The sequence below is a fragment of the Meleagris gallopavo genome, chromosome 2 (assembly GCF_905368555.1).
Source record: "Meleagris gallopavo chromosome 2, MGAL_WU_HG_1.1, whole genome shotgun sequence".
NCBI lineage: Eukaryota > Metazoa > Chordata > Aves > Galliformes > Phasianidae > Meleagris > Meleagris gallopavo.
This window is the reverse complement of record NC_139405.1, coordinates 92,088,319-92,104,812: the sequence shown is the minus strand read 5'-3', so window position 1 is coordinate 92,104,812 and position 16,494 is coordinate 92,088,319. Positions and strand designations below refer to the sequence as shown.

The following is a 16,494-nucleotide window of genomic DNA, read 5'->3' as shown; positions in this document are numbered from 1 at the left end:
GTGAGACATAAACAAAATCACAGTGAGTAATTCTTATATGTTAGACTAGTATAAAATCATTCCAAATCCCAGACAGTGACTTAAAATGTTTTCTTTCAGAAGGCTGGCTTCTTTTTCATAGTAATGTATTATTTATGTTTTGTATTTATAGAAGGCTTTTGGCCCTTTATGAATGACAGTCAAAATATATTATTCTAAGCCACAGCATTTCCCTCTTGAATCTCATGAATTACCTGAGCATATATTAACAAGACCCTAAGTTAATATGGTCATTTGAATGAATTCAAAGAAAAAAAATTCTTGACTAAAATTAATAATCCGTTATCTTAATCATAAAATATGTATAGATTAGCCATTCTCTAATCTGTTCACCAATTCTGTCAAATTATTTTCATATCCATAAGAAAGTTGTCCAGAGAAATAATTCGTATTTTAAATCTCTACCTTTACAGAACCTTAATTTTGGTAGTCTAATGGCATTTTTTATGCCTTAAGGTACTCAAGACATCAAAATGCAACAAGATGTCAAAGGTGCTGTTAATGACTTAAGACCCTTTCAGAGTTTCAGCCCAACACTACCTTAGGTCAAAGTGATGCCTTTAGGCATCTGGATCACACCCTCAGACACAGTGTATCTGGGCTCCTCAATATGAAAAGGATGTTTATGTCCTTGATAGCATTCAGAGGAGGATGACAAATACACGCCATGTGAGGAGAGGCTGAGGACGCTTGGATTGCCCAGTCTGAAGAAGAGGAAGCCAAGAGATGACTTTACTGCTCCCTGCCATTCCCTGAGGAGGGGAAGCAGAGGGAGGTGCCAGGCTCTGCTTCTGGGAACTAACGGCAGAAAGGGAATGGCACAAGAGGGTCATATTGCATATTAGGAAAAATTTCTTTACTCTGAGGGTGGTCAAAGGCTGGAGCAGGCTTCCTAGAGAAGTGGTTGATGCTCCATGCCTGTAAGAGTTCAAGACGAATTTGGACAATGCCCTCAATTAATATGCTTTCGCATTTGGTTACCCCTGGTCAGGCAGGTCAGGCAGCTGAAGTTGATCTTTGGTCCCTTCCAACTGAACTATTGTATTCTAAAGTAAAGATGTCTGAGACTAGGTTCTATAAAAAAGCTCATTTACTTTTTAATACAGTACTGCAAGTCTTCTGGAAAAGTACGTTTCGATTTTTCACTAGCAAATCTGTCTTTTCTGTGAGATTACAGGTTATGGTATGAGAACCCGGGTGTGTTCACACCTGCTCAGCTCACTCAGATCAAGCAGACATCTCTTGCCAGAGTTCTGTGTGACAATGGTGACAACATAACCAGAGTGCAGCACGATGTCTTTAAGGTGGCTGAATTCCCTTATGGATATAGCAGCTGTGAAGATATTCCTAAACTGGATCTCAGGATGTGGCAAGATTGCTGTGAAGGTCAGTAGTGTCTTTTTAACTCCTTTGGTAAAATGTAATTATCCCCAAGGACAGAGAGTTCTCTGTTAAATACCTCAGAATTTAAGGCAACATGTAAAGGATTCTATCTAGTACGAATTTACCATGAGAACAAACTCAGCTGACATTAGAAGTAAGATGGAAAAAAAAAAAATGCTACTGTAAGATGTTGCAAAGTTTAGCTTTTAAGCTGATAATTATTTTGTCTTGTCTGGTAAACAACACTGAAAAACGGACTCCTAGATAAGAAAAATCTTCACTGGAAGATTTAGTCCAAAATGCTGGTTATCTGTGTTAGACTGGGAGAATAAGATCCTTCAGATTTTGATGAAATCATGTATATTTTTTCACTAGGTATCATGTGATGCAGGTTGTGTCCTAATTATTACAAAGTTATTCAGTTTTTTAAGCAATTCCTTTCCTCGGTTTGCCCTTCCCAAACTGATGAGAATAGCTTGTAAACCACTAGATATTCTTGAGTTTGTCATTTTACCAACACAGCACGAAGTCTTTCAGTGTCACTACAAAATAATCCTCATATATACCAGAGGCATAAAGAAAAAATCAGTTATCATTCTTTAAATGCTTTACCATAAGCAAATAAATTATGTTCTACCAGTTCAGAACAAGTTCACATTGCCAGGATTCATGCAATTTGGCACACATTTTCACAAATACATTAATTACGTCAATTTGGAAAACTAGTAAAGCTGACTAATTATGTGTTGATTCTCTCAATGTTATGTTATCACTGAGCCTAGTAAAGCAGTTGTTATCTTTGGAAAGTCTTAAGACTATAGAGCCATTCAACAGCCTAGCTTGTATTTTCGTTCAAGAATGTTACTACCACAGTAATACTGGACTGAGTACAGTTTCACAACTGCCAGGCAAAAGAGAAGGTAAATTACTGTCTTTAAAAAATTGCCTATTTGTTTTCCCTTCTTTTTATTTTTTTTTCAAGTCTGTGCAGAGGTTAATGAAGAAAAAATAAAGTATTCATGGCTTGAACTCCTTTCTTGTGTGGATGAATGGGTGTAATGTTTTCTACAGGAATCTAGTGTGAGGCAGTTCAGTTTTAATATTTCATTCTGTAGTATTGGAGACTTAGCACTCATCTGAGGTGAATATAGATTCAGGAAAAGCATTCAAGTTTAATAGATTCTGTTTATTTGAATTTATTACTTTTTTTTCTTTTTAGAATAAAAGTATTTAAGCAATATTCCTTCTCCACATTTAAAATATTTCTCATTGTTTTATAAATAAAATTATCCTAAAATGTGCTAAGTTAAAAATTAGAATAGAGACTCCGATGTCATTGCACTTTATGTATATTTAAGAAGTGACCCGTATATTCAGCTGTTTTACTTAGGTTAATAAACACATCTGTTTTTGTTATCCTTCCTTTTTTTGTTCAAGTTGAAATACTTTTCCACATAAAGAATAGAAAAACTTCTTAGTTATAAAGAGTTATTTCTTAGATATCTTTTCTAATGCCAGTATTTGTTTCTTATAAAGAAAAGCATAATTACCTTTTATAATAACAATAGCAGATTGCCTCTATATTTCAGTTAACAAATCATACAACAGAATTACTAGTTTTCAGTGAAGGAAAAAACCTGTGTTCCACTGAAATACACAAAACTTTGTTTGATTTTCTTCACTTTCTATCTTTCTTTTACTGTTGGAGGAAGAGGAAAGTTATGCAGAATTATTTGCTCTTTGTTTTAACAGAGAAGATATAGATTTCCCGAACAAGCACTGTTGGTGCTTTTTTTCAGGTTCTCAGATACAAAAAGAATTATTTATTTTTTTTATTTTGAAAGTACTCAGTACAATTTCTGTGATTACTGTTGTTGACAGTTCTGAACACAAAAATGATAAAATTATCTTTCCTCAAAGATGAGCATATTGTTCTGAACATGGTAAAGGTTTATGAAATGAGTTATGTCAAGAATAAAAAGTCTACTTGCAAGCAGAAGGAAGCATAGTTTTACTCCAAATATGTAAAGTGGAAATATTTTCCATTTTTTAAAAAGTTATGCTCAATTTTTATAAATCAAAATGATTTATAAAATCATGTTTTATGTCAAGCAATAACCCAGTTGTAAGTGATTCAGACAAGACAAGAAGTCATTCCTGTAAGTATAAACTGATTTATGAAGGCAATTTTTTTTAACTGGTTGTCAGGTAACAGCAGAATTAGCTACTGAATCAAATATCAAAAATTGGATTAATTCAGGAAACACTCTTATATAAATTTGGATTAAATCTCACTGGATTCATTAGAAGGGTTAAGACACATATTTCTTTGAGTGCGTGGTCTTCCAGTAGGGTAGTCCCACATCCTGTATTTCAAGACCATACTACGAATTATGTCCTTTGTTGTGTCAGTATCAGCCACATTAATCTTTTTGATTTAAGAATTGCTTTAAGCATTACTTTCACAAAGACATTGGCTGTTTAACTATTGTGCTTAATTCCCAGATTAGAGCTTGTCTGGCTTTTTATTCTAGTTTCATATCTTATTATGCTCTTCCTATTACGCCTAACATCTTTAATGAAAATAACAAGTAATACAGGCCTAGGCACTAAATGCTGTGCAAGATTTTGCATGTTTCAAAATATGAACAGCAGTCATGGGACAAGACTGTAAGTTTTTCTATGACAATGAATATTGTTTAGTAAGAGATCTTCGAAGTACCAAAATGATGTAGTTTATGCCTGGTCGTGTTTTCTCTTCACACAGATTTTGCGGTTTGCTTATATCATGTCATATTGAAGTTTGCCTTCTACATTCAAATGGATATTTCTACATTGAAATTTACGTTTAAGGACAGTGTCTGTCAGCTTAATGAAGATTCAGACTGTACCAGACTACTAAATAAAATTCCATATTCTGAGATTTTAAGACCTTCTCTTAATGATCATTTTAAGAACTTCTTATTAGTTTGAATTGAAATGCATTTATCATAGTCCTGCATATCTGTATGATAATAAATTTTATAGAGAAAATCAATATATTTTTAAAAATATTTCATCCAAACTAGGAAAGTTTCATTTTTTTCTACCTGTGGTCATTAATATAATGTTATCATTCCTAAACTAAAATTCAGGAGACATTAATTTCTGACATTGCTGCATCTTTACTAGCAGGAGTCTCATACCATTAGTTTCCATAGTACTGAAAAATCAGGGGGAAGCAGTAGGCTGAGATTTATTGCATTAAAGCCTAAACTCCTGTTGGAGTACCAGGGCTAAGACCTATGGAGCTCTTCAAGTCCCACTGCAGGCAGTAAGGAAAGAGATGCTATTCAGGCTGCAATCACTTTTTACATTTGCCTACATCTTTGCCCTTTTACTGTGAAAGAAGCATAACTAGAAAAACATCCTAATGTAAGAATCTTGGCGATTCTGTGCAAATGAGATAATCAGAGCCTTTCATCAATTATGGATTGTTACTATCTTTCTCAGACGCTCATCCTTTCACAGTCTAATGGGCAGATCCATACTTAGAGTCCTTAGTTTGCAAATTTTCATTTAGTCCCAACTGCTCTTTCTGTTTGTTCTTTGATATCTGTAGTCCTCAGATACATAATTTTAATGTTCATAACTTTCTAAATAATTCTGTTTTCTACTTGGAGAATTTGCCTTGCTTTGGTGTTTTCTTTCACCTCAGGAACCTAATAGTTCTTCAATTACCTGTTGGCCATCCAAAAGCTGCTTAGTTCACAAAAACAGAATATGCTGTTGAATGTCTTCAGGCTATCATTAATTTTACATTATTTGGATATTTTTTTCCCAACAATGTCTGGAGCTTCTGTCTTCAATAGAGTTAGTCTGCGAGCTTATAGTAACGACAACGTAATTCACTACTTTAAATCTCAGAGAACTGAAGTATGATCAGATAGAAGCAGTAGTTGCATTACATGTCCTTTTTCTTCACATTTCCTTGATCTTTCTAGTTGTTTTTAATCTATTGTCAGATGAATTCTACTTGACTCAGATCTGGAAATGTGATTTGCTAAGAATTAAGATGGCTTAATACTTCTAAATATCTTCTCTTTTTCCCATTCAGTTTATTTTGTAGGTCCCAATTTAAAACCTTGTGGTAAGCAGGGTACTTTCTGAAGATATGTATATAGCTATCAAATACTGATGAATTATCTTGACATTTGCAATATGACAATAACCAGCTTCTGGAAGAAAATGTTATCTGTAGAGAAAAAGAGTATCCGGTTGGTTTTAAACATTCAGCTTCTTTTACAGAAAATGAATTCAAATAGATATAGCTAATTTGGAGAAATTTGAGGTGGAATGGGAAAGAAAACAGAAGGTTAGGGTGATTTTTCTCATGTATTTTCTCTAGTATTTTTAAGGTATTTTTTCATTCATCATCTTTATATATACAGTTACAGATGTAACAGTTGTGCAAACACATATATGTACAGGTATATATACAAATCTTTTGGTTGGAGCTTTCTGAAAGCTGGCGCATTCTGTTCTGCACTTCTCAGCACTGATAATCTTCTCCCTTACGCCTGAAACTGGAACTAGGAAATAGACTCGTTCCTTTGAAAAGCAGGCACCTTTAAAAACTACAGAAATGTCAAATTTGTGTACTTGAAGCTGCCACTAACATTTACCAGTCTAAGGTTATAAAAACCTTCTCAGGATTTTGGTGCTTTGATTTGAAGCACCAGCATGTGATTGAAAAAACACAATGGACCATTGTGTCATTGTACTGAAGAAAACTTCTATAGTACAGAAGATGACTTCAGCAGTTAGTAAAGAAAGGAAAAGAGTAGAATCCTTTCAAAAATTGCTTTCAAGAGAGAGTAACATTTCTATGGGATGCAGGAAAACTTTAAGCAAAAGATTGCTCTAAGAAGAAGTTTCCTCTGACAAAAACTAGATTTTTGTCCAGTCACCCTTCAGTATGAGACCCCTTTTCTGTCCATACTAAACACAGAAGTACTTAAGGGTGATCAACTATGTCTTCATGCCTAGCATCTTGCAGACACAACGGTCTGTTCCCACCTGAAAGAGCTTAGTTTCTGAGTGAGCAGGATCAGGATTGTGGGAGAAACAATGGAACGCACAAGAAAAATGAACAATATGTTGGCAATAGATATCATCTAGTTCTTGGGCACTGCTGTAGTTATAGGAGAAAGGCAATAAATGTACTGAAGAAGGGAACAAAATACAAGGAAGAAAAAGGGAGGAAAATTGAGTGGAAAACTCTTTGAGAATAATCTATAGGTACTGCTTTTGAATTGAAAATTAATAAGATCATAGACTTATATTTTAAGATTAACTTAGTTATTCATTATTTATTATATTTATTATTTGTATTAATCAGGGTGGTTATTTTGTCAGTTATTTTTCTCTGTCTTAATTGATATTAAACTTTTTTTTTTCATTTGTAATAGGAAAATAATAAGTCTTACTTAAGTAAATGTCCAATACAAATAAAAATAATCCAAGATACTAACTGTATAATTGCAGAGTAACCAATGTATTATTTGCTCAGTTTACAGAGAGTGAAAACATTACATTTGTTTCTCAGGTTGCTTAGCTGAGCATTGTTTTTTATGTTTTTTTTTTTCTTTTTTTTGACTCTTGAAACTTGTGCAATAATTTGTGTTCATGCTTTAGGTATTTGTTCTAGGTACTGGAAAATTGAAAACAAATATTTTCTAAAATGGTACTACCCTTTTGAATAAAGTTGTTGTGGTGCAAGTTAAGAGAGACATCAGGGAAAATGATTTCTTCCCCTGTTTAGTTTCTGTCACAGTTCATTCTGCTAATACCAGACTTAACTGTGATAATAGATCCATGTATCCCATTTTTCAGCTTTTCCCTTCTGGTTTCTTAGCAGACTCTCTACTTCTAAGAGCTGAACATGCTTTTGGTTTGTGCAGCGGTCTGACGCATGACAACTGTTTGTTTTCAAAACCTCTATGAACAGAAATAAGAAAACTTCATTTTCTAATTCTCTCTGCTGTTCCTGTTTTGTTTTGTTTTGTTTTTCTTTATGGGACTCTTTCCAAACATTCACAGTTTTTGGAAGGCTAAATAATGTAAATTGGAAGTACATACTTCATCCTGTGAAGTCATCCTCTCTGGATCTTATGAGAAGATTTTTTTTTTTTTATGATTGTTCTCAGGCTTGACACTTTTATTATACCATAGAAAATGTGTTAATGTCTGAGTGACTGGTGATACTTTCAAATCCCTTAAGAAAGCCCTATGCCCAAACATGCGACTGTTTGACCAGTAAGGAGTCTGCAAATGTTCTCCAGGATCTAGTTAAATATTCTCTTTCAAATGCCAAAAATAACAAACTTAGAATAGATGAGGAAACATCACTTTTATTTTTTTGTTACCGTTTCCACCATATGTAACTACTTTATTCCAGCAAGAATCACAGAATCACAGAGTGGCCAGGGTTGGAAGGGACCTCAAGGATCATGAATCTCCAACCCCCCTGCCACATGCAGGGCCACCAACCTCCACATTTCATACTAGACCAGGCTGCCCAGGGCCCCATCCAATCTGGCCTTGAACACCTCCAGGGACGGGGCATCCACAACCTCTCTGGGCAGCCTGTTCCAGTACCTCACCACTCTCTCTGTGAAGAACTTCCCCCTGACATCCAACCTCAATCTTCCCTCCCTCAACTTAAAACCATTTCCCCTTGTCCTGCTGTTATTTACCCTTTCAAAGAGTTGATTCCTCTCCTCTTTGTAAGTTCCCTTTAGGTATTGAAATGCTGCAATGAGGTCACCTCGCAGTCTTCTTTTCTCCAGGCTGAACAAGCCCAGCTCCTCAGCCTGTCTTCACAGGGGAGGTGCTCCAGTCCCCTGATCATCCTTGTGGCTCTCCTCTGGACCCTCTCCAACAGCTCTCTGTCTTTCTTGTACTGGGGGCTCCAGACCTGGACACAGCACTCCAGATGGGGCCTCACAAGAGCAGAGTAGAGGGGGACAATCACCTCCCTGTCTCTGCTGGCCACCCCTCTTTTGATGGAGCCCAAGAAAACAGCTAAAAGCCAAAAGTGTGGAAATTTTGGATATGAAGGGATTATTTAAAGCAGTAATGATATATTTGTGGAAAAATATTATTTACTTATTTATTTCATACAATAATAATAAAAAAAAGGTCTGTAAATAATCAAACTCTCTGTGTCCAGCTGACTTAAGTACTGTATCCTTCAGAGGTTTTCAGCTGCATTCAAGCTGATTCCACATGGGTCAGTATATACGATTCAGAAGATACTGTAAAAAGATATTAATATTATAACTGCAGATAGTGTAGTTTGTAATGTGTAATTTCTTATCTAATTTCAGACTGTAGAACTAGAGGACAGTTTAATGCATTTTCATATCACTTTCGAGGAAGACGTTCTCTTGATTACAGCTTTCAGGAGGACAAGCCCTTGAAGAAAATGAAAATGTCCAAAACAGTAAGGTGAGATTTTTTTTTTAAGAAATATGAAAAAACAATTGTTTTCAAAATAGAATGAAACTGAAGGATTCCTTTGTAAGTGCATATAACCCTTTTTTCCAGTCTCTGCTTTCTCAGGTTTGTCACTGACAGATTTCGTTCTGACGCTTCTGCATAGCCATAACAGTAAATCACTTCTTTTCACACTCAAACTTGTGTAAGACTCTTTGTGTGTGACACAATATAGTACTTCTGTTCTTCCTGTGCTTTTCAGGAAAATAAGTCAATAATAAATGGCAGTTTGGGGAATTTGGAATCCCACAGCCCTGCTGTGCCTGCAGGAACCAAACTAAATGACTTCCTTTCCTCTTCATAGCTGCCAGGTTGTCCTGTAGAAATAGGAAGGAGCCGAATGTTGGTAACACAAAAAGAAATGTGTGGTGATGGTAGAGATTGTTTCCAGTACCTCATAGCATTGCACAGGAGGACAGAAGTTTTGCAGAGAGATAGTGTTGTTTATATAATCCTCAAAATACTTCAGCAAGGAAGTAGGTCTGAAGGTCACTAAGAAATAATCTTCACATGTCCCTACAGTTTCCAGGGAATCTATGAATTAGTGCAAGGAAATGAATTATGCTCAAACTTTTTTTTTTTTTTTGTGATATTTTATAAAGAATATAATTTAAAATCCTTCACTCTCTCTCTCTTCCTTGACTAAACATGCTTTTCTTTTTCCATATAGTGTGTGTTCTTTTAGCAAATAAAATTATCTGCTTGACTTAAAAGAACATTGGTTCACATTTTTCCAGAGTCTACCCACTCAAGGAAAGGAAAGCAAGGAAAGATAAACATGTATCTGAGAAGCATCTTGTTCTCGTTAATAAGCTGTTTCATTTTTTCAGAGATGAAACTCAAAGATCTGCAATAGTTGAGTATTAATTAGGACTACAATATATGTAGTAAATTTAGAATACTTTGTTTAGAGTGTAAATAGGGCCAAAGCAACAAGATTCTTCTATCATTCCTATCAATTCTCGTGCTTGTTGTTTTATTTAGATTACATTTAAATTAATTTAAATAGTGAAAAGATATTTGTCTCTCTCTTTTTTTTTTTTTTTCCTTCTCATTTTCTATGACAAGCAGGTGAGGAAGATTAAACATTTACTTAGAAAATAACAGCTGGTTTACTTGAATTTTTGGCATATTATGTTGATTTCTTTTTCTTTAATTTAGATTAAAAAAAAGTATGGGAAACTAAGTAGCTTGAACACTTGCCAATAAATACTGTTTTAATTTATACAGAAAGATTATAAATTGTGAATCATAGTACTGAAGAGAGTACTTTTCTTATCCATTTTCTGTGTAGTCCTTAGCTCTGAAGAAGATGTGGTAACAGAATAGGAAGGCTTGTATGGATTGAAAGATATCAATGAATAAGTGATTTAAGAATTTGTGTTTTCCTAGTTTTGAATTTATTACTTTTTAAGTCTTGCCAAACAAGGTCTTGTATATTACTGATAATTCCTTTAGTAATTATGTACAATTTCTCCATCACCAGAGGGAGTTGATTAACACAGTTTAGTGTTGTGTGACTCTTATTGGATATCAGCTGGAAAAGGCAATAGACAAAGACTCCAGATCCTGTGTATGATAAATAGCACTGACCTCAAATATAAATTAAATTGGACAGAAGAATATGTCTATATGTAAAAGCATTTATTCTCATTTGTTTATGAAGCTTCTTCCTTTTTAAAAAAATTTCTTTAAATAGATTTTCCTAATGATTCTTTAGAAGAAAAAGCTATGAATCTGAATGTGAAAGGTGAATATCATGTGTTCAATTACAGTTTTTAAGGCTTTTTTTTAGATTTCTTGGCTTTCATATTTAGACTCAGCAGTTTCCTTGATTCTTTTCCCAATCAGTTTAAGGTGATACTCTATGCTGTCACTGATAAAAACTTTGTGTTTCCCTCTGCATGAAATACATACATTATTCTTCTGAGGGGAACGAATTCACTGTCACTAGTGACAGCAGTAATCTGTAACTCACCTGACCCGAGGCTGTCTTCTGTACCAGTCTGGTGTACTGTTGTGGTTCATATAGCCAACTACCCACACTTTTCGGTTGGTGTTCTTTTACATTTTTGCTAAGTGTTCTGAAACATCTAGCTAAATAAAAGCTAGATAAATGTCCTGACATGGCATTCGTTTCTTGCAGTTCTGTGAAACAGAGTAAATATTTTCGTAATGCCACCTCAGCATCTGATGAAAATGCAAATATGCCCATAGTGAATGACTTCAAAGAATTTGTTTTGGAAATGCAAAAAACTATTTCAAGCCTCAGAAGCCAGGTAAGATCCTATAATGGATAGTTTCTAATTGCAGTTTTAATTTATAATGTTCTCCTAACATCACTCCTCTTATGTTTTTAATATTTAGACATCCACTGCAGCAAAAACCCACCACATAGTATCTCAAACAAAAAACAACACAGAACATGGTGTGTTATTATTCTTTATTTCTATGTTCTTTTGAATTCATATTGAAATATTATAAAATTAGATCTTCTTAACTTTTCGATCTACAATTAGTCTTTCTCTAAAAATTTGTCTGTGGAGTTATTAAAAAAAATAATCTTTCTTTCTTATATATATAGAATCTAAGTAAAAAGTAGGATTACTTTAAGAAGACTTTTACAATGTGACATTATTCAGAGAAATTTCGCGATAATGAAATTCAGTTTCAAAAATATTTCCTATGTAGGGCAGATTAATCCAAAATGAACCAAAGATTTTGCCTAGAAAATTCCTCGAGAGTAACTTTTCTGTGTAATCTATAAATAGCATCATACATTTATTTACACTGTAGTTTAGTTCCATGTTTAGTGGTATAATTTAATCACTTGCACTCATTCATGCTACTAATCTGACAATGGTAATACTGTGGTAGTCCAAGATGAGAGTTTGTTACGTTACTGCCTTTTTTGGATGTAAAAATTGTCAAAAGCTGGTGCATTTCACATTACTCCCAAGAGACACGCATCCAGCAAGATACACTAATGATATAAAATGTTTTTTTCATAATTAAGTAAAAAACATGGATAAAGTAGTCTAAATTCAAGTTAACATGTTTAATTGAGGTTTTGGTATTTTTTTTTTTACCTCTTCTTTACTCACATTTTTGGAAAGTGTGTATTTGTCTTCTATGTAAACGTTAGATATAGTTTGTTTATCTCTGTAAGATGTATATTCTAGTTGCGGGAAAGATGTATCCTTTATTATTTGATTTTTAGTTTTTGAATGGCTGTCAATATGCATTACATATTTCCAATTTTTTAAGCAATTTTAAAAATTAAGTAGCCAGAAGTAAACACAGACAAGTATTTATCATGAACTGCATAGCATAAGATAAAAGAGAGAATATCTTACAGATTTTAAAACTTCGCTTTTATTCAGTTACTAACTTCTTAAATATTTTCAGATAAAAAAACTTGAATCACGCCTCAGTAAAACTGATTGCACTGATGAAAAGGGTAAAGCATACTCCAGCAATGAAACCTGGAAAAGGGACCCATGTACTGTGTGTGAATGCAAAGTAAGTACTTGGAAATCCATTCTATGATAGAAAATATGTTAGGTTCAACTTCTAAGTCCGCATCTCCAGTTTTATGTTTGGTAATTACTGGGTAATAGTTTATAATTCTTTTTTTTTTTAATGGATCTTCAATTGTTTTGTGCAAAATGTGATTCTGTTTCCATATCTCTACCCCTGATAATTAACTGAAAAATGAGAGACCTTTTGAAAAATTCTATTAAAATCATTGAAAATCAAAAGCTCATAGGGCTTATTGCTAGATTTTCATTTTCTTTTATCACGTCAGAATTCTAAAAAATACATTCAAAGAAATATGTGGGTACTTACCATCCCAGTTTCATGCCTGATCATTAAATAAAACATTATACTGCAGCATTAAGGAAGTTAATATGGAAAGAGCCTTCTCAATATAAATTTCAGTAATGAAACAAACTAGACAAAGTTAATTGTAACAACTGAAATTTTAGAATGAATGAGAATAATTTCTTCGAAAATGTGAAAACAATATTTCTTGCCTAGAAAATGTAGCTAAATATGGTCTGGCTTTGTTCCTTTTTTCCTGATGCAGGTTGGTCAGATTACCTGTTTTGTGGAGTCATGCCCGCCAGTTGACTGTGAAGCCCCTATGAAGGCTAAAGGAGATTGCTGTCCAGTCTGTGTCAAAGAAAGTATTAATAAAAAGAAGCCATAAGTCTTCTTTTATAGATTTTAGGGTGCATACTCTTCAAATCATATCAATGCCTGCTGATGGCAAAAACAGGTAACTACAGGCTTAAAACAGCAAGAAATCAAGATTTACAACTTTCTAATGGTGCTGTAAGAGTATAACATAATATATCGTTGTATTTTCTGCCCATGAAGGTAATCACAATGCAAAATTAACGAAAGGGAAACTAGCAAACAGGTCAAACTTAATTGTGTGTTAAACTTCTCAGGTTAGACAAATTCAAACTGGTGCTACTTTAAAAAGAACACTGTCAGGCAGTTTAGGTATCTAAAATAACTGGGCTTAAGAATTGCTCTTAAAATGAGCAGTTTTCTTTCCAATCTGTGATTAGCAGTGTTGACAGTTGACTCTCCATTTTCAGTCCCAGTCTGACTTGAAATTTAGCTCTTTGTTATTACTTCATAAATGATGGGAAAACAAAAGGTCACTCACTGTACCCATCAGTGCTGTAGGGGGGCCCATTTCTGCAACATGTCTATGCATGGAAATGCTGTTGAATCACTTCTGTGCATGGACTACCAAGGAAGTAAAGAAAACCAGAGTGCACCTTTCAACATTCTCTCGTTAATTCAAGGAGCAAAATTAATTGGTATGTGCAAAATTTGCAAAAAGGTTAAAATTAATTGGGAAATGAGGGAAATGTGAATAAGTGTAATTGGAAGATAGAGAAAGCAATTGAATGTATATTACAGGAGTAATTGACAGTGTTCCTCATTTTAGCAAAACATACATGACAGAGTAGCATTTGATCTTAACATGAACATAATCATTTTTTGTCAAAACATAAGTAATTGCTTGGCAACTTTTTTTGTGTGTTTCATTTCTTTTAAATCATTGTAACATGACCATCCACTCTAGTTTTTAAGCATGCTTCTTTTGATCTTGGATCGGTTCACCTAAACACATGGCCCTGTTACGAGAATGTGAAACCATGTCACATGCCAATTTGTATACAGATACCTACTGAGTCATTGCGCATATTGTCAGTAGACATATGTTCCTGATCATATTGTGGCACTGTTTGTTGAAAAAAAGAACAATCAAAATCAAGCATCGTGATTAATTGTGGATTGACTACTTTTTCTGACAAGGTATTTGATTTTTTTAGGGTTTTTGTTTTCTTTCCAATTTCATCTAATGCATATATATTTTTACCTCAATATTTTTATTATTCATGTTAAAATTGTCTGCCAATGGACTTTATTTCCAATTTAATAAATGTTTAACATTATAGAGTATATGTCTACACTAGCATTTCAAAGTCATGTACTTTTTAATACAAATTGCATATTTTTGACCAGGAGTTGTATATTATATTCAGTGAAGTACAACTATCATACCTCATTTTACAGGTTTTGGTTTGTTTGTTTTTTTTTTTTTTTTTTGGTTTGTTTTTTTTTTTGTTTGTTTGCTTGTTTATTCAGAATTGAATTTATTCTCTCTCTAACTGATTAATATTTTAGAATTGAATTCTTCTTTAATTATGCATTTCATTGACTTCTGAATTTGTTGCTCAAATTTAGACATTTGGGAATCAAAAAACTGCACAAAATTAAACATTTTCATCCTAACATTTCAGATTATAAAAACAAACAGAATTCTTAATTACTGCATGGTAAATCAAATAACTGTGTAATAATTAACCTAACACATCAATATGGGTTCCACTATAATATTTTGGCACATAATTTCTGTGATTACTAGCATTAATAATTTTTAGTTTGATAATCAGATACCATGACACACTCTCAAACTCTGGTGTATCTTTGAAGCTTACTACAGAAACATGTTTCAACTATAGTAAGAGCAGTATGTACATGTGAGTGGTGTGTCAAAGATGTGTGGTAGAGGGTACACATGGAACTGCAATTTATATTTTTGAGAATATTTTAATTGATTTTATATACAGTATTTTGATTTATGTAATTTTCTATTTTAATACTTATAGAAATTGTGTGTGGTGAGCATGTTTGAGTATCATGTGGTTTCTAGAGGCTGTCATTCTTGTATTTCTTTGATACTCTGGTATTTTGTTGAAAGTCCAAACCACGTGTCTCATCCTGTAAGTTCAACTTGGATGGAACTCCCACTGACCTATAGCAGGAATTCCTTAAAGAGGAACGATTGCAGAGCTGAACCAAATATAATTTATCTGTCTAAACAGTTGTCCAAATCAGTAATACATTCAGCTGGTTACTTTCTTTTATTCCAGTTTTATATTAAATAAACCTTCTCTAAGTTTCTGCTTATAGGAAAAGAGAGTTTCCATTTATACAATATAAAATAGTACCATATATCTGATAGTTTGTTTTCTCCAGCCTCCAGAATAAAGAGGGAGGTTTTTTTGTTTTTTTGTTTTTTTCCATTGTTCACTCTTTATTCATATGCTATATAAAATGGATTTAGAAGTCTGGATATGTTTAAGTGTAATATTGAGTTATTTTCCACTATCCGTCTCATGATAAACTATTCAGGAAAAACAGATCTTTATCCACAGTTTAAAGTGTAATCAGTCATGGACTGTATTAATTAAGTTTTATTGCATCATTGATTTTAATGTTTCTGAAACAATGGCCAATGCCTAGATGACCATTTCCTCAGTATCCACTGTGAGAATATTGCTGTACTATGTTGCAAATTTTATGTATTTATTTTCTTTTTTAATATTACCTAAACAAAGTCTTTGTTGTTTTTATTTTAATCAGTAAATTTACCAAAGAACTGTTTGCACTGTATAATGAATGCTTTTCAGTTAAAATAAAACGGGCCACATTTCCAAGTTACCTCCCTGGTGGTAATTCAGTGAAAGCAGTGACTAAATGAGATTAGGGCACTGAGGAGGTAAGGGCAGTCACAAACCACACATGCTTGGTGCAGCTCTGAAAGGGATCTCCTGTGCAAGAGGTTCTCCACATCTTGTTAATCCATCGCAGGATGGAAGTTACCACTGAAATCAGGAGCAGTTACTCTCATCCTTTGGTGAAGATCTCTAGGGTGCAGGGTTGGTTCCTTGAATTTTACAATATAGTATCACTGCAGTTAGTATAGTAGCCTCACAGTGAAATGGGAGAACTTAAAGACTCCCAGATATACAGTTAAGAATTCTATTGGATTGCCATGGAGCTGCATCAGGAAAGGGTCAAGTTGGGTATTACAAAAATGTTCTTCACCAGAGAGTGGTGGGCATGGAAGAGGCTGCCCAGGTCATGGCTCTAGGCTGCTGGAGTTCAAAGAGTATTTAAACAACACTCCCAGACATTAGACTTTGAATTTTGAGTGGTCCT

The 16,494-nt window shown here is 33.9% G+C and overlaps 1 protein-coding gene across 2 annotated transcripts in view; it reads left to right on the top strand.

The window, feature by feature from the left end:
- PXDN (peroxidasin) overlaps positions 1-15,993 on the top strand; it is a 79,534-nt gene extending 63,541 nt beyond the window's left edge. For both annotated transcript variants that reach the window (XM_085217964.1, XM_085217963.1), the window contains 5 exons: positions 1,217-1,425; positions 8,793-8,913; positions 11,108-11,240; positions 12,370-12,483; positions 13,052-15,993. In XM_085217964.1, the coding sequence (XP_085074090.1) occupies positions 1,217-1,425; positions 8,793-8,913; positions 11,108-11,240; positions 12,370-12,483; positions 13,052-13,174 (700 nt within the window). In that variant the 3' untranslated portion in view covers positions 13,175-15,993. The remainder of the gene's footprint in view (positions 1-1,216; positions 1,426-8,792; positions 8,914-11,107; positions 11,241-12,369; positions 12,484-13,051) is intronic.
- The last annotated feature ends 501 nt before the right edge of the window (positions 15,994-16,494 follow it).